This window comes from Pseudorasbora parva, chromosome 5, assembly GCF_024679245.1.
Source record: "Pseudorasbora parva isolate DD20220531a chromosome 5, ASM2467924v1, whole genome shotgun sequence".
Lineage (NCBI taxonomy): Eukaryota > Metazoa > Chordata > Actinopteri > Cypriniformes > Gobionidae > Pseudorasbora > Pseudorasbora parva.
The window spans coordinates 9300717-9319238 of record NC_090176.1 but is presented as its reverse complement, the minus strand read 5'-3'; the positions used below and the strand labels follow the sequence as shown (position 1 = coordinate 9319238).

The window sequence follows — 18522 nt, the reverse complement described above, 5'->3', positions numbered from 1 at the left end:
GTAAACACTCTCTCAGCTGCAGATCCAGTCCTCCGTGAAGACTTCTGTGCTTCAGACTTCAACGCTTCAGCACAGCATTCCAGGGAAGGCAGCGCTGCATTTGAACCGTTTTGCTTGCTACTGCTAAGGTCTAGTCACATACAATAGTCCATAAACCGAATCATGTCCTCATAAACTGCGCGTAAAGACACACAAAGGCCCCTAAATACAGTACATACCACAGAGACGGACGTCCTGATGTTGCCGTTTCTCCTGTTCAATTTATTTCTGCCTCAGATTTGATTGTGGATCATTATCTGTATTAGCTGAGATAGCATGAGTTTCTCTCCACGCTTGAGGACGTCACCGCTTTGTGCGCATTCGTCATTCTTTAGCTCCGCCCACACGATACGCCTCCAGGCGTTTGTTTTTTTCCGGAAAGACTCGGTACAGCCTATATTTCTTTTATAAATATGATAAAACTAAAGACTTTTCGGAGATATGAAGGATGCAATACTACTCTATAGGTACTCAAGATTGACATGAGATTGACTGAAACTGAGTGTTTCACCCCCCCTTTAATATAATTCAGTGTGTTCAATATTTAATATTATGCTATCCTACACTTCCCTTGTATCTCGTCTTCTGAAATGAACAGACATAACTAAAATAGTGAGCTGGTTAGAGATCTGGTAGTGTGGTCCTCTCTCTCTCTCTCTCTCTGAATAATTGTGTCTTTGTTGAGGGGGTGAGTGAGTGGCAGCATGTGGCCAGCACATTTCAGCAGCAAACTGCCGGCAATTAACATCACATCCCTTCACCTCTCCAAAACTGAAGGCAGAGCAACTCAACAGCAACAACTGCAGTATGAAAGAAAATTCACAACACTTTACCATCTCTTCCGTTCAAAAACATAGCATATCATAAGAATGGCTGTGATCATACATTAGTTTTCTGAACACATGCTCTAATGGTACTAGGCTTTACATCAAACATTCATCAAAGGATTTTTATCAAAATGAAGAAAACATGACAAATTATAATCGACTGCATTCGGCGGTGGACAGGGATCAGCATGGGCACCCTGACTGGTCTGCGGCTATGCAGCTCCATACACAACACACTGAGATGCTCTGTGTATTCTGACACCTTTCTATCAGAACCAGCATTAACTTCTTGAGCAATCTGAGCTCCAGTAGTTTGTCTCTTGTATCGGACCACACGGGCATTAATGAGCCTTGGCTGCCTATCACCACTGTTCCTTCCTTGGGCCACTTTGATAAGATACTGACCACTGCATGTTTTAGGGGAACACCCCACAATTTAGGGGATTCACTCCAGTATTTAAAATAGAGGATGAACAATTGATTGTTTTTGATGATTAATCAACAAAAGTGCATACCAATAGTTTTTCCAGTTTGCTGGAGCAGCTGAGAAGGGTTCAGTGTCTTTTTACAGCACGAGAGCGGCCTCTAGAGGCCAAATAAAAACCATCACTGATGCCTCGTGGAGTTTGTTTTGACACGCGAGGATGCATGCTGCACAGAGCGGGACACTTCAGATGCGGATTTAAAACAGACAATGAAACTGTATGTATACAGTACACTATTGTAAGTGTTTTCATATCATTATAAACAATTCATTTGTTGACTAGATGCTCTATTAGTGCCGTCAAGGCCAAGAGGACGCTAGCATCCCTAGTACTCCAAGCGGTTAGAACAACGTGACAAACACAAACTAGACCAACCCAAATGTTTAACGTCACAATTGGTACCATCTATTTGCATTCGTTTATATCCAGCTGGACACTTTTATGCATTAGTTATGCAGCGAAGTTGCATATATAATAGGGTTGGGCGATGTCACTTAAATCGGCAGCTGACGATGTGTACAGTAAAACATCGCGATGGACGATGATATCGTCGGGGGGGGGGGGGGGGGGGGGGTGGCATGACGATGATATCGTCCATCGGCACAACCCTAATATATAAAGCTAGTGACGTGAAAATAGGGAACTGTATCATCATGCAAACAAATGCAAAACAAATCAGAAATTTCAGTTCTTTTTTCATCCTCACTGTAATGCACATTTAGTTATTTTAATTAGATACTTATCAAGTGTTATAAAATAGAATTAAATAAAGTGTGAGAGTATACAAATGTGTGTCTAATTTCAATGCTGCGGCATTTGTGTAGATATTTAAAGATGGCCATCTTTAAACAAGACTGTTTGTATTTATAGGAAATGGTAACACTTTATAATAAGTCCATTTGTAATATTAATTAAGGTCAGTAAAAGTATTGTTTGTTGTTATTTTTAAAATTAACTAATACATTTATATATTTTAAAGATGTTTCTATTCTCTATTCTCCAGTGGAAAAAAAAAGTATGTATATTAACATAAATGATTAAGATATATTAATATGTTTTATATTTAAAAAGTATGTTTTTATGGTTCAGTACTGTCTTGAAATTTTTGTAATAAAGTTCAATACCATGTTATGTAATATTTTTGTTTTAAATCAGTATACATTTAAAAAACTATAGGGTGATTAATCAAATCGGGCAGCGTGGTCAAACCTAGTTATCGTTAAAAACGGTCACCCTAATGCAGTTGGGCACTCCTGAATCTCTACAGTGTGTATGTGTTAACTCTTAAATATGAGGAAGAATAATAGTGATTCTTTCTCTGGCAAACAACACTAGGGCATACAGAAAAGAAAAACTAAACTGCCCAAACCATGACTCATAAATGTTTAATCTAGGCCTCGGTGTCTGCTCATACCTGTGATGTCCTGGACTTTAGCAGACGTGCAGTAGTATCGGTGGACTGTCTCTAAGAGCTGAGCCCCGTGGCCTTCTCCCTGGAACGGTGGTAAGATCAGCATCTGGCTACACACACACACACACAACACAAAGGCGTCAGTGATGCTGCACAGAAGAGCACGATGATTAGGCACAATACCAATTTAAGGCTAGAGCTCTTGAGCCTTTGAGCAACTGCTCTGCAAACACAGAGCCGTCACAGCTCTAGCACCCTTCAGACGCACACTATACTACAGACTTTACAGAATCGACTGAAATTGACATTATAGGCCAGGCGTTTTACTTCAGGGCCATCATTTTACATTCAACATCAAGATAGTGACACAACACAGCAACAAAATTGTACCAAAAATGTCCTAAAAAAACATGAGTTGTATTAATATGCAATGAAAAACAACCGTAGAAGTGTGATGTTAACACGGAGCTAAATATTACATTATATTTGCCTATTACCAAGGCAAGGTTAATTGTGAAATCAACATCTAAAGAAACAGGAAGCATTTTATCCAGCCTTTTAGAAGTTGAAAAGCCTATTAATTTGACTGTTTGCTTTCTTTGCGGGATTAAATAGTTAGCTGCAATTTATTATTTGCATTTTGTATGTTTTTTCCCCTGCTGCAGTCTCATTTTGGGTCACAACCTAAGTGTTGGGAATTACTGTTTAAGACTGCCTCGATTTAGCTGCTGAAAATGTTCTCAAATACAGTAAGCAATGATATCATCAGTCTCCGAAAGGTTATATCTGTTCATTCATCAGTGGCCAACGTAATGAAACGTTAGCACGTCTTGCCAATCAATACATTAGACTCGTTTTCAAAACGCGCTTTTGGGTGGGTGATGCTGAATTGGTTGGTCTTATAATACCCAGTGAGGGGCTGGCACACAAGAGATGCAAGATGGTAATTTGGGAGTTTTAGGGACAAGGGAGAGAGAGATGTGTAATTTTCTTTTCTTTTTTTCACAGAATAAAGCAGATAGTGGGCACGTGCTTCCTTAGTAATTACCTGACACGTGGTCTGGTTTTGTCTGGGTATACGTAGTAATTATACACTGTCATGTAGCCAACCGTCGCGTAAAGGGTCTCTCCATCCTTATTGTACTTCTCGAATCTGCAAGAAAGACAGAGAGATAGAGAGAGATGACAAAGGCAGGCAGGTCAATCGTAGGCACGCTCCCATGCACCGAACCCCCTCCCGTCGTCAGTGCGAGCACGCTGTGGAGGGCCACTGGCCTGTCGCTGCACCTGCTGGAGACACTGAATGCATTATGCACTTAATTGGTGCACTGCAACTTAGAGCAGAGAGGCAGGCATCTAGCCTCTTCACATCACTCCAGTCCATTTGTCCATTGTCTGTTTTAATAGGTGCCAAAGCAAAGAAAACACAGGCAGAGTCCCCTTCACTACCGCTGGAGACTTCATTCAGCGTTTCAAAAGACAACAACATTCAATTCAGCCTCTTGGCCTGACTCAAGAAAGAAAGAAACACAAGAGCAAAGAAACGAGACAAACAACACAAAGGAAACTCTTGCCAGATCAACAATTTGCTTCAATACAGGAGAAAATATAATTAAAGCAGTCTGATAATTGGCCCCACAGGCCCCACAATAGGCAGGAGAGACGTAACCAGGCCCGCTCGGATGCTTTAGACGCGTGGGTGAGCATGAGAAGGATGAAGGAAATTAGTGTTCAGAAAGTTACTGTTGATTAATTGACACTACATTCTTATTGACACTTGCTGACTTTGCGAGAGCACTTGATTTCTACTTTTTGCCTGCCGAACTTATCAACACTAACACAAGTTTTTGCAGACAACTTCAATTTGTTCTTTGCCCACCCTCATGTTATTCCAAATTATTTTGGTTATCTCTGACTTCTATTGTACTGTATAAAATAAAATAAAACACACACAAAAAATGTATCAAATGATCTTATGTTCCAAGAAATCAGTCAGTCATATGACATGGGGGGGTAGAGCGTAAATTATGACTTTTCATTTTTGGGACATTTCAAGTTGTAATGTCAATATCTGTGACATGCGGTCAATTACCACAGGTAATAATTTAGATTTTTTTCTTATGATTGAAAAAACAAACACTGCACTTACAGTAATGGACATACAATAGAAGCCTATGGGGCAAGACATTCAAAACAGATCATTTTTAAATATAAATTATTCTGTACAAAAATGTGTGTTATATGATTTTTAAAGTCTAAGGGTGTGTTCACCTTTAATATGGTTTACATGGTTTGTTTGGTCCGGACGACCAAAAAAAAAAAAGTAGTCCTGGTCCACTTAGCGGTCACAACGTTAACACCGATCCTAAAGATACAGAACCTAAAGGCATAGGTATATGTTCACAATCTGATTGGTCGCTTTTTTTTAACATATTTTCATGTCGGAACTTACCGAATATCCAAAATGATGCTGTGTGCTGGGCTAAAGGTGCTCATTGTATGTGCGTAGCTATTATGATGGTATTTTGAATTCATAAAATGTCAAAACTGTGGAAGGAACTGTTTCCCTCCATCACACACACACAAACAAAGATCTGCTGCGAGGAGACGAGGTTCTGAGGCCTGTACTGAACTGAGATGGGCAAACTCACCCATGATGAGAATGATTATGATGAGAAAAAACAGGAATGCTTGAGGATTCTGTCCTTTTTAGGGTCGCAACTTCACGCCATTTGCTATTTTTGCTATATTAACATGTCTTTGGTCCGTGTTGCATTCGTATTTCAGTCAAACCGCTCCAGTTCACTTGGAAACGGAGCGAGACTCATCTTTTCAGGGGTCTCGGCCTGCTTGTATGCTACACACCAGGGTTCGGATGGACAAATGAACCACACTAAGAGAGCAATCGCACCAAGGGTTCGTTTTAATTGAACAAAACATGCCAAGTGTGAACACACCCTTAATCATCCTTTTAGTGGCAAGATTACAATTCTACAGTTCTAGGAACTTCACAGCTGATTTTGAGTTACCAACATAATGTGTGTGTGCGAATGTAAGTACGTTCTTGCCTGTTAGACTGAAGATCATTACAGTAAAAGCAATTTTTGCAAGCGTTTTTAAACTGAGGAATGAATCTGTGAATTTGACACTCACACAAGGAAGAAATCCCAGCGATCGTCATCCACATCGATGTAACTGGCTGTCTCAATGAACCACATGAGAAATGTCTGCAAGCGCTCGTGGTACTCTCTGAACCCTGGACTTGAGATATCCACCTAAAATCATGAAGAGCAGATCAAATTCATGTTCGGTTCACAAGGAATTGTGTTCATGAAATATGCAATAGGAAAAATATTAATTTGAATTAATTTTGCATATGGCTCATCAAAAAAGTTAGTCTAAAATGTAGCAAGATGATTTATAAATTATCAAAAGTATTAGCAGCAAACCAAAGAAAACATTACAGATGCACCGAAATTTTATGTTACGGCCCAAAATAGTTTGGAAGGGCCGAAATCCTTGACCGAAACAGTATCTTAATTTACATGGACCCTACTTGATAATCCGACTGTAATCAGACTAGTACAATCAGAATTAAAAAAAGTCACATGTAACCATGTCATTTAGATTGAATAGGCCAAATCAAATCATTTAATTTGGAATGTAAGAGGTGGTTTCTAATCCAATCGAGAGGACCTGTAAACACTTGATCGGATTGAAAAGCGAAACTAGAAAGTACTGTGCATGCGCAATGACGCAGAAGTGGTGTAATGACACATGATGTATTAACTAGCTGTTGTTGATGTTGAATGAAGTGTCATAAATGACTGTCGTGCCATTGTAAAAATCGTCTGTGAAGTGGAGCAGGACAACATCTCAACATTCCTTGTTTCACACTTTATTTTGGGCGCAGGAAGGGGTGTTTTTACTGTTTGATAATATAAGCAGCACTGTATGAAGCATCATGTGCGTCTTCAGAAATATAGGAGAAATAGTATGCACAAACAGAAACTAGTATGAAAGTCTCAACTTTCAAATTGTTAAACGAAATGAAAAAAAGACGTTTTGGCACTCTGTGTGACTGTAACAGATCACGCACTGTAGCCACATCAGTTCATGCAGCAGCACGGATCAAGCACACTCGTTAATTATTACTACTAGTTTTAGAACTAAATAAACATGAATGAACATCAGAAGGTATGCTGAAGGATATAGAAAGACTTACTGAAATGTTTAATGTCTCATGTAATCTCTCAGTGTTTCAACTGTGGAAAGACGTCAATAAAACAGCTTGTAAACAATATGCCCCATAACGTTATATTTACCTCAGGAAAGCTATTCAATGTCCATGAACTCATTATTAGTTAGCTAGTAATAACTCCAATGCAACATCTTGCTAAATATATGCACGGTTTTACATTTTCATTATATTTTTAGTGATGTCTGAATTAAAGCATGTTTAAATCTGTCATACAAAAAAATATATATTTCAGCCATCGCTTAATTGTTTATATTTTACCAACAAATTGGAGTAGAAACATAATTCTACTATTAAAAAGTTGCTATAAAAATGCCCTATTAGCAATTAAAATATTTGCACAACTTCAAGTGTTGATTATGAAATACACTTTCTTTTGTTTTCTGATATTAAGTCTAATATTAATATAATTAAACAAAAAAATATATTTTAAATGAAGCAACAACAAAAAAAAGCATTAATATATACATTAAAAAAAATCATATATTTTATTTTTTTCCCCTCCTCTCGGTTTTGAGCCAAGTGCATCCTGAATTTTTGGTTTCGGTCCAGAAAATTTATTTCGGTGCATCACTAGGCGACATGGTATATTAATACAACTACAAACAACAATAATCCTACATTTGAGTGTAATCATTTTCTCAACTTCAAAAACATTTCTGTCAACGTAACAAAGTGAGCAAGAAAAAAATTACTATAAAATCATAGCCCAAGACATTTCCCTATTCATGATCCCCACTGCCAAAACTGTTACAGCAATCTCAAACTCAAACATGTCGTCGCCAGCAATCAAAGCTGCGACTCAACGTGCAACGGGAAACTCTGTACCTTGTGTATATGGTAGGTGAGATCCTCTCCTGCCTCCACATTGTGAACTTTGTAGGTGTGTTGCAGGCTGCCAAAGGGTTTGAAGTTGGCCTCTTTCTCCAAGAGAGAGATGAAGTCATCTGTGTTACAGCAGAAACCGGCAGGAATGATCTCTCTGATCTTACCCTCCACATCATCTGGCTGAGGACAAACAGAGAAAGAGAGAGCAGGCTTTAAATGACTTACTACCAACATTTCAACAAATGAAAAACTACCAACATTTGCAATGAGAGAACAACATTTATGTAAGAGAGACCATTGTATACTGCAATTCAAACAATAGAAGCAAAGCAAAGTCAATATTTAAACCTCCAAGAAATCACTATTAAAGAGCCGTGAGAATCACACTGAATTTTACTCGATTTTAAAAACAAACAGAAGGTACATAAACAATTGTGTTTAAATTAACAGATTTCTTTTGAAAGAAGTCCATTGTGTTATTCAAGACTGCATTTATTTAATCAAAAATGATTCAATAGTGTGAAATATCTTTATATTAGGTTTGTCAAACATAACAGTACTACCGGTACTATTCTGTACAACAACAAAAAAACAGCATATCTGCATAGTGTTGCACGATATACCGGTACTAGAAAAGTATTGCGATACCCTGCTATTACAAACGGTACGATATAGACTTTTATTAGTACCGGTACTTTAAGGAGGACAGCGCTAATATGAGCTGCATTTCTTAATGTGCATGGATGTGTGACAGCAAGTGTCAGGACGTGTGTGCAGAGCTCTGCTTTAGCCGTTCAATAAACATTAGAAGTAGAAGAGTTAAATATATACGCGCAACGCATGATAACGAAAACAACAGAAATATGCGCGCATAAGGAGAAAAAGCGCGGTGCAGGACGTGCTCGCGCTATTGGACTCTGACCTGAAGCGCGCACACACGCCTTTTAGACAACAAACATGTGATTGCCATTCAGTTATTTCGCAGATTATTATTTGGGTTTGAATGATCAAACATATGTAAAAATGCATGGTCTGGCGAGTATTCAGGTAAACACAGTCGGATATGTCTTTAGTGAACGTGTAGCCTACAGCTGATAATGAGAGTCGTGCAGGTCTGAAGCCAGACCTAATCTTCTGTGATTAATGTTATGCAAACAATGAAAAATAGAAAACCACCACATGCTCGGCTAAATAACTAAAATATATTTATTAAGAATCAGTGTATAGTTAAATTAGAGTGAAGACTAAGTAAGCAGTTTTATATTAGATTATTTAATTTCTTTCTAGACTTGCTACTGTTAAATAGACCTAATGAAGCTGAAAAATAAAGCACTGTTTTTGTCATATTGTTTGTAATTTGCATTTTTTGTGCTTATTTTTAAAAACAGATACAGTTAAAAAATCTATATTATAATTATAAGATTACATTTAAAAAATATTAAATTACTCAAATCATAAAATAAGATTTTGGTCATCCCAACCTGTTCAGAAGTGAAAGTGTTAGTGAATGATAATGATTGATTATGATGATCTCTGTGAGGATGTTGACACTGGCATGCAGTTATTATAGCAATAACAGAAGGAAATGGTCAAAAACCAGGGCAGGAACATGTTGGCCAAGTGAATTTTTAGTAAAAAAAAAAAAATGAAACAATGAATAATAAGTTCTGTTGTCATATCTGTTTTTTGTTTGTTTTTTTACAGTGGTATCGATTTAGTATCGGTATCGAGGTATTTTAGTCTGGTATCGTATCGAAGTTAAAAATGTGGTATCGTGACAACACTATATCTGCAGTACCGGTAATATAGAGTACTGTAGGTTCTGTACCTGCGGATCGATGCTGATTTCAAACACTCTCGCTTGTATTTGAGCCCCCTCTGAGCATCAAAGGATTCTATTTACAGCTTTGGCTGTTTTTAAACACGTTTAGCATTGTAGCCAATCCCGATCATGTCTGTTGAGCGTGTGAATGCAGTAACCTATCAGACGTGCTAGTCAGTAAGTCGGTAAGAATTCACTAAAAAACGCTGAAAATTTTGTTCAATGCCAGCCACACTTTTTCAAATCCTTCCATTATGACCAACAACAAAGTTTAAACAAGATGTAAAAAAAGAGATTCATTGTACAATCAAGATAGTTTTTTATAATGGTCAGGAGAATTAAGCGAGCTTGTGCTTTAGAGATTGACAGTGTTCGTGATTATAAAGGGAGGCTCTTCTCTGGCTTTCTGTTAATTACCCATTCACAATATGAACACCAATTTTTCATGCTACCAAGTACACTGCAAAGTTTCTAGATTGACAGCCATATCAATGTGCAATTTAATCGGAAAAGTAAAAGTGATAACCGATGGACCCAACAAAATGGGACAAAAACAGTGTTTGCCCAGGTACCAAAATTGGTACATGATCCTTCAAGAAATCATATGCTGATCTTGAACACAATTTTTCTGCACATCTTGATGGAAATCACAAGATTTATTTCCATCAATTTTTGGTCAAGATCTTGTATTGACAATGTAAGAGTCCAGCACTCTGTAAAGTCTCCTCCAGCACATCCCAAAGACTTTCAATGAATTTAAGGTCTGGACTCAGGTGTGCCCATTCATGTGTGAATGATTCTTCATGCTCCCTTCCAACCATTCTTTCACCGTCTGAGCTGATGAATCTTGACATTGCCATCCTGGAATATGGCCATGATGTGTCTTTCTACATGGATTAAAAGCAGAAAGTAAAAGCTACAACCTCCATCAATTAGGGTCAGAAGAACTGTTGCCAAAAATATAACATGCTAGAAACATCATAATCACTGCAAGCCAGGCCGTGTATTAGGGCTGTCAACAAATATTCTAAATTCGAATAGTTTTTAAAAAACTAATTTCGAAGGTGAAAATGAATATTCGCATTTTAAAAAAAAGCAGCGGGAAAAAAAACACCTGCGGTAGTAGAGGCGTGGCTGTCTGCTTTGCTCATGGGTGCAAACGGGTGCCTGAGGGTTTAGGGACAGGTCACAGGAGTCGCACTGTCAGGCACAGCATCAATGCTGAAAGTTGACCCGTCTTGCACCCTATATAATCTAAAAAGCCATGTCTGCAAGCACTTTGGATTTTGGTCAGTAGGAGGTAAAATTGTTGAGCCGCGAGATAAAGTTGTATGCAAGCTATACAAGATACAGTTAGGACACCATGCCTCATTTTATTTAACATTAAACACAAACATTACTAAAGTGCAGGCTACTGTACTGACTGAATATATATTGCATGAATAAAGGATAAATGCACTGCTTCCACTGGTGTGATTATTTACCGTTTCATGTCAAGGAAAAGCTCCATGTTTAGCACAGCACAGCTCACTCGGAGCATTTAATATGCTGTACAACTTCAATTAATATTAATAATATTTGTTTTAATCACTGAATGAAGCCTGCTATATTTGGGACAAGAGTCGCGACCTTAAATTGCTAGCACAAAACTCTTGATCAGCTCTCAGAGTTTGTTCATTTAAACCATTACGCGCAGAAAGCGAGACAGAGTGAGGTCTGCGGTCTTGGCCATTAGTGGATTTACTTGTGTTTGTGTAAGTAATACATTGTCAAATATGTTTAAAATTAAATAGACTACCTATACAAGTGGTTATGTCTCTTTGTATTAATTTGTCCTGTTATTGACGTAATGCGCGCCACTGACACAATGCGCAACCAGATGTTCAAATATTCTTTTTTTTTTTGAGGGAATATTCGAAAGTCATTTTTGAGCAATTTTGCAGCCCTACCGTGTATGTATGTATGCATGTATGCGTATATGTTTGCATCTATATATGGGGTATGATGCGTTTACAGACCTGTTTGAAGAATCATGACATAAATTGAGTCAAATCATCACATAAGGCAATTATATAATTACAGAAGACTTATATGGAACAACATGACAGCAGCACAGATGCTTAAATTGTGATTTTTGCCCTTTAGGATCTGGACAGCTACTGATCACTTTCGGTTTTCACTGTATGGAGAAGAGAGCATAATGAACTTTCTGTTAAACATCTCACTTTTATACTTTGGAAAAACTTGAGGGTTTGTGAATGATGATAATATTCGGGATGAACTATCCCCTTAAAGGCAAAGATCAGCACAGAGCACACCAGAATGAATATGCGCATCTCTATAGAGGTAACGCACGTTCATCTTAATCTAAAGCACGTTTTAAACTCCCACAGAGCGAGAGCGGTTAACTCAGCTGTGTCTAGTATACAGTGAGAGCAGCTGAATTTAATCATATAAACTGAAGTGGCACATTTATGAGTTGTGCGTCTATTCCCCCGGCGCTCGGCCTTACATATAATCACAAAAGAGCCCTAACAGAGTAATTCCCTATTGTTCTGTCATTAAGCTATACTTCAGCTGTGATTGGCACACCGCAAAAAGGAATTAAAGGAAAAAAAATACATATTTTTGTGGCACAAAAAGGAGACCCATTAGGCAATTAGCAATGTCAGCTGAGGAGTTTCCAGCCCCCCTTCTTCTTGTGCCTCCTCTGAAAGACCACTTAATTGAATACATTTACTACTTATCTTAAACCATGAATATCAGATGAAGTTCCCCCCACCGTAATGTGTCCCAGCTTCTCACCGGGCAATAAAATTTAATGAATTGATCTCGACTTAACAAAAAAAAAAAAGCCTGGATATGTATAATAGGTTCCTGTGTTCTGAGGCTGGTGAGCGAACTCAATCAAACGAGTTTGCCCCCTCTATTCACAGGCTCCGGGCCGGACAATAGCATCGCCCCCTTCCTCCACCCTCTCTGAGATTTTTTTACCCAGCAGAATGTGCACCCATGTTTGCATTGTATCCATTTCCAGCGGGCCTGACATGAGAACACTTTGTATTAAGTTGCTAAGCAGGGCCCTTTGGCCGCGTGATGGGCTGCGCTTGTGTCGCGGGACTCTTCATTCACAACGGCCACAAAACACACGACAAAAGGCTAATGCAACACGCCGCTAATTCCTGCTCATTCAGACATCAGCTAATATCAGAAGGGGATCGGTGCACCTGCAGCTCAGTAACACTCACTATTGTCCAGCTGCATTATGGGAGCGAAGAGAGGACGACAAAAACAGAGCAGACCGAAAATTGTAAAAATAGTTTCTCGGGCAAATTGCTCAATCGCACGAATAAAAGCGTGGCATTGTGGCGTTCCTGTATTAACTAATGGCGCTTGAGGATCCAAGACTCTTCAGAGACTCGAGGTTCGTTTTGAGAATACGTCTTCTTTATACGATGGGGTTCAACAACGGCATTGAATCAAATTACACTGAAAAAAAAACCCTTCTAATCAAAGACATCATCTATGAGGAATAAAGATGAAAAAAGGAACCCAATATGAGCAACGGTGGAGTCCTGTGAATGAAAAGAGATAATAAAGTCCACTATCCTTACACAATAAACATCTTAAGTATGTTTAGCAACTATAATTACATACAACACGTAAAGGTGAAAGATATTCAGAAATGGCACTAAACACGCACTAAGGTCTAATTCTGAAAAACAGCCCAGGTCTGATGTTATCCAACCTCAACTGCCTGAATCAATCACATGCCCAAGTTTGTTCAATTATTGTAGACAAACTAGGTTAGTGTGTCGGTTAAACAAATTTCCTCGGTGTAAAGTGCTTTATTAGCTGAAATGAAAGTCTGGGATGGTGTGTGAATAGGTCTTTAGTGAGTGTGTGTTCAGAGGTAGAATACAGACACCGGTGCTGCGTCCCAATTTAGGACTTAAACTGTCATAAAAGCATGTACTCTTTTTGTGAAGAAAAAGTACATACTTTTGAGTGTATAGCAGAGGAGTATGCAAGCTTTGGGACATACTACTTCATCATCTATAACGGACTCTTTCACTTAGTTACGAGCATCCCGTCAGAAATGTAGCCGCTTGTTGATCTGCCATGTGTGGGTCTTTAATGCAGAGACTCTCCTCATGTGTTTGCAGTTATAATGATGCATTTAAAAGTTAATGGCCAAACGTGCCATTACAAAAGTTCACAATGCTGAAATATAATGTGGACAACAATGAATAAATACATTTTTGTCCGGTTAAATACTAATAATTGATCACTCAAACCCCTTTATCTAAACCTCTCTATTTAACCGTCGGACTCGCACATCCGTCATGTTTGTAGTTTAACACTTTTCCCAAGTTTGTAGTTGTAAACGAATCCTCATCCAACTCGCAATGGGTTGTGAGTAATATCAGCCGTTAAGAGTGTTTTTTTATTTAAATTCACTCATTTAACTTTTTTCTTTAACTGTCAAGAAGAACCTGGATATATGAGGCAGTAGCTTTTTAAAAGTGTTATTACTAGACTGAAATATTTATATTACAAAAAAAAAATAAAAAAAAATCTACTTTTTCTTAAACCTCATCCAGTAAATCATGAATGACTGGAACATTCTTTAACTTCACCGGTTAAAAAGAACCCTGAAATGCCTGAATAATCAACTTCGGGAATCTTGACATTTAATTCACAGAAAGCAGAAAAAATAAGGCTTTCAAATATTGTTGTGGAATGGGGACAGTCCACTGTTCAAGTGAAGCTTGTGAAGAACAGACTGAAGCTTAAGTCATCCCTCTATGTCAGTTTTTCTTAGCCGGTGCGCCGTCTGACGAGAACAGGGGTGTCATGGTGAAGTCCTTCAAATAATTTTTTTTTTAAATGATAAAAGTAATTTATATAGTATATTATGAATTTCTAATGTCCGAAATAACAGTGCTGTTTCACCCGTGCTGTCTCCTCAGTGATACATTACAACAGCGATAATAAAAGAAAAACGTGAGCAAAACAGTCTCTCTTAGTAAAATTTTTGTTCAGTGCATGCGAGTGCTGCCGTCATTTTCGCCGTCATCACCCTGGTGTAGAGCCAGAAGACGCGAATGAGAACTCGCACACGCTGTGAGAAGATCTGTCTCTGTGCACTCGTCCCAAAGCGCACACACTTCTCACAGCACGCAAATATTGAGTTATCTTTCAAGTCTTGCGCTTGATCTGCCAGTCGAGACTCCTCATATTAATGCATAAAGCATTTAAAAGCTAATGGCCAAATGGATCTTAAAAGTCCACATTGTTGTTGAAGATTAAATATAACATGGAACATTAAATACATTTTTATGTCTTTCGCCATGTTTGTAGTTTAACACTTTTTTTTATTGGTGTTTGTAGTTGTGAACCAAATCCTCCTCTAAAGCACATTGGGTTGTGGGCAATATTGGCTATTAACAGTCACTGTGACACTTTGAAAATCTATTGGAAATAGACCATCTGGGAACTTTTGGCACTCTTTTCAACATACTATGCTTTTGGGACACACCTATTCTAATCTTATCTTCTTTTTTACTTTACATAGCGTTCCAAAAACACATTACTGTACAAATTAGATATAGTGTATAGATGCATTGAATAGAATGGCATTTATGGCCATGTTTATCATTAATTATTCTGGCGTGCATTGCCCAAAATTAAGATTCGTCAACGTTCAAAAAATTATAATCAATAAATTATGTTTTCAATAAAAATGTCAAGTTTAGAAATGTAGTGCATCCACTAATTATTATTAGGGAGACATTTTAACATGCAAATGAAGGGGAAAACTTCAAGACATCAGCCCTTAAAACCGGCAGCACATATCAGCATTTCGGTTGACCCTGACCTCTAAACATCGCTATAGAAAAACCCATATCGGTCAATCTCTAATAGAATTAGAGAATTTCTGTTAATTCAAAAGTAAAACTGTGCACGGCCAAACAGGCATAAGTGATTTAAAAGCGAGGTGGAAAAGTCTCCAAAGGTGAAAAAATACCACCTGTCTCAATGTTTTGTTCAGAACATGATGCATTTTCATTGGATTGTATGCATGTTAACAATGAGTGAGATGAACATATACAACATAAAATGAACGAGTGGTATGAGAAGCTGTACCTCCACACAGTCAAACTTTTCTGTGACCCTGGAAGTGTACTTGACTTTGAACAGGGTGTTTAGGTTTCCTGCACTGTAGTACAGCTGGATCTGAAGACCTTTGTAACCAAACGCCACTTCACTGTGCAAAAACAAAGCAAACATTTGAGTAACAGGCAGGAATAATGGTTCCAGGAAAACACACACACACACACACACAGATTACATATAAGTAACTAAATATAAAAAAATAAAAAATAAAGTATTATAGTGTATGATATGCAATGGAAGGTGATACATACTCGTCTCCATACAGCTGATGGCTGAATTCAGGGTGAAATGTTGTGCTTTCATCATCTACATCCTCTGGGAACCGCACTACATCACACAAAAGACGGACTTTATCAATTGGGAATTTAATGGAAAATGATCATTATATCAGGATGGAGTCAAATCAAATAAAAGTTTGTTCAAATAGTGCTTAAAGGGACAGTACATTCACATAGGAAAATATCTGGCATCATTTACTTGGCCTTGAGTTGTTCTAAACCCGTCTCTGAGTCTCTTTCTTCTATTAAACACAAAAAAAGATATTTGGAAGAATGTCAGTAACCAAACAGTGGATGGTCCCCATTGACTTCCATAGCATTTTCCAACTATGGAAATCAATAAGGTCCACAAACTGATCAGTTTACCATAATCTCCTAAAAATCTTCAGCAGAAGAAAGAAACTCATACAGGTTTGGAACAACTCGAGGGTGAGTAAACGACTGTCCCTTTAAAAAAGCTGTTGATCATCATCCAAACAAATCCGAAGCAGAAAAGTAAAGATGCTTCAGATGCTTCCATTTTTAACATTTCAAATTCATTGTGACTTCTATAATACTGCAAGACAAAAGTATGTTGAACACAAAACATGATCCGATAACAACAGATTCAGTTATTTATTTTATAGTGACGATCAATGCTTTACCTAATTTCAGACATATAGCTTCATTAGTGTCGCATTTATATTCCGCGAGTTTCTTCTCCATTTCATTCACAGCTGTAGGAAAAGACAGGGAACATATTAATCACAATATAATGCTTAAAGTATCATTTCTGTAATCAGCTAAACAACTCAATTTCATAAAATAATTAATTCAATGCAATATGATACAATAATGTGGCTGCTGTTGGACAACTAAACCCTCAAAGATAAATAAAATATGTAAAAATTCACTAATCAAATATATAACAAATCTGGCAAATTAAGCATGTGAGATTCTTTGTCCAGACAATCAGACTTTCTTCCATTGCTTTGGAACATCTTAAATCATGCTGGGGAACAATATCAAGTTTTGTACTTAAATGATTTAAACTATTGCCTTGTTATACTGATAATATAATTGGTAATGATGAAAGTAAAAAATAAATCCTAAAATGCTAAATATAAGTATTAACGTTACTCGTTTTTTTAGACCCAATAACGTTAGTATGCATGAAACGTTATATAACTATCAGTCATGAATACATCTCTTTCAACACGAGTCTTTCTGTCTCTCTGTAAGAAATATAACATAAGCTTACGTTAGATATCCAGACATATCTAATGCACTTAACTGACAGCTCACATAGCATAGGCACTACATACATTGAGCTAATTTACATCTGTTCATCCTAATGAGCACATCTTAATCTCCGTGATCCGCGAGTTCGTGTGTTTGTTAGTTTATCGGACATTTAAAAACGAAGATGACGATAAACAAACGTGCTGTTGTTCTGAGTGATGATTAGCATTTAGCCTCAGCTAAAGCTCTGTTTCTTTACTCTATCTGCTCTCGCAAATGTCAGCACACCGCACCGCTCGAGCTGTAACATCACACAAACATGCACGCATCTTGACAGCAGCAGGAATAAAACACGGACGATATAATAGAAGGTTTTCACACTCACCCGCCATTTTTGCGCGTCTTCTCCGTTCAACCCGCCAAATGCCAAAACTACTTCCTGTTTACCCACGTGCTTCCGCTCGCTAAAGCCATTGGAGAACCGCACGCGTTGTTTTTCTCATCGCAGCAGGACCAGAATCATCAGAATTGGCTCCAACAGCACCGCATGACAGGGCGAGCAGGGGTTACAACAGTTCTTATTTGGATCTGAACGTTACCTTGGTAATATATCAGCCACAGGTTCATTGTTTTTTAAAAATGTTTGTAGACTAGAAAATAAAACTGCGTGTTAAATGCGCTAATAAAATATCTTCCTGTAGCAGTCAATTTCATTAATGCAGGTAACATCTTAAAATGTATGTTGTAACCAGTTTTATAGCCATTTAAAGTCATTTGGTTCAATAAAAAAAAAGGGGTGCGCACGCGCATGACTAGAGAGAGTTGAGGAAATGCACGCCAATAAACACTCTCAGCTGCAGATCCAGTCGTCCATGAACACTTATGTCGCGCTCCGCGCTCCACTTTATTACTATGGGTGACATCAAGTGACTTCAACGCTTCAGCACAGCATTCTGGGAAGGCAGCGCTGCATTTGAACCGATTTGAACGCAGAAATGACGGGAAGCTTCACAACATCACTGATTTTCACGGTCACTGCTGTTACAGGACATCACCAAATCATACCAAAGAAGTGTGTTTTTGACAGAGTGGTCCCAGCGATAAAGGTTCGGTCCTGCTTTGGAAGCAGCCGGTGAGTAAAACTGCTTCAAATGTCTGTGCTGTTGGCTCGTC

At 38.1% G+C, this 18522-nt stretch overlaps 1 protein-coding gene across 2 annotated transcripts in view; it reads right to left on the bottom strand.

Annotated features, from left to right (window-relative positions):
- The window catches only part of hat1 (histone acetyltransferase 1), a 34767-nt gene extending 16945 nt beyond the window's left edge, over positions 1–17822 (bottom strand). The window contains exons 1-8 of one of the 2 annotated variants that reach the window (XM_067443192.1): positions 17735–17822; positions 16773–16844; positions 16102–16177; positions 15821–15941; positions 7849–8028; positions 5916–6037; positions 3811–3915; positions 2766–2872 (exon numbers count right to left, since the gene is read on the bottom strand). In XM_067443192.1, coding sequence (XP_067299293.1) covers positions 2766–2872; positions 3811–3915; positions 5916–6037; positions 7849–8028; positions 15821–15941; positions 16102–16177; positions 16773–16844; positions 17735–17741 — 790 coding nt within the window. In that variant the 5' untranslated portion in view covers positions 17742–17822. Of the gene's footprint in view, positions 1–2765; positions 2873–3810; positions 3916–5915; positions 6038–7848; positions 8029–15820; positions 15942–16101; positions 16178–16772; positions 16845–17432; positions 17583–17734 lie in introns of those variants that run through there. The other variant, XM_067443191.1, reaches the window with a different exon arrangement.
- Between the last annotated feature and the right edge of the window lie 700 nt (positions 17823–18522).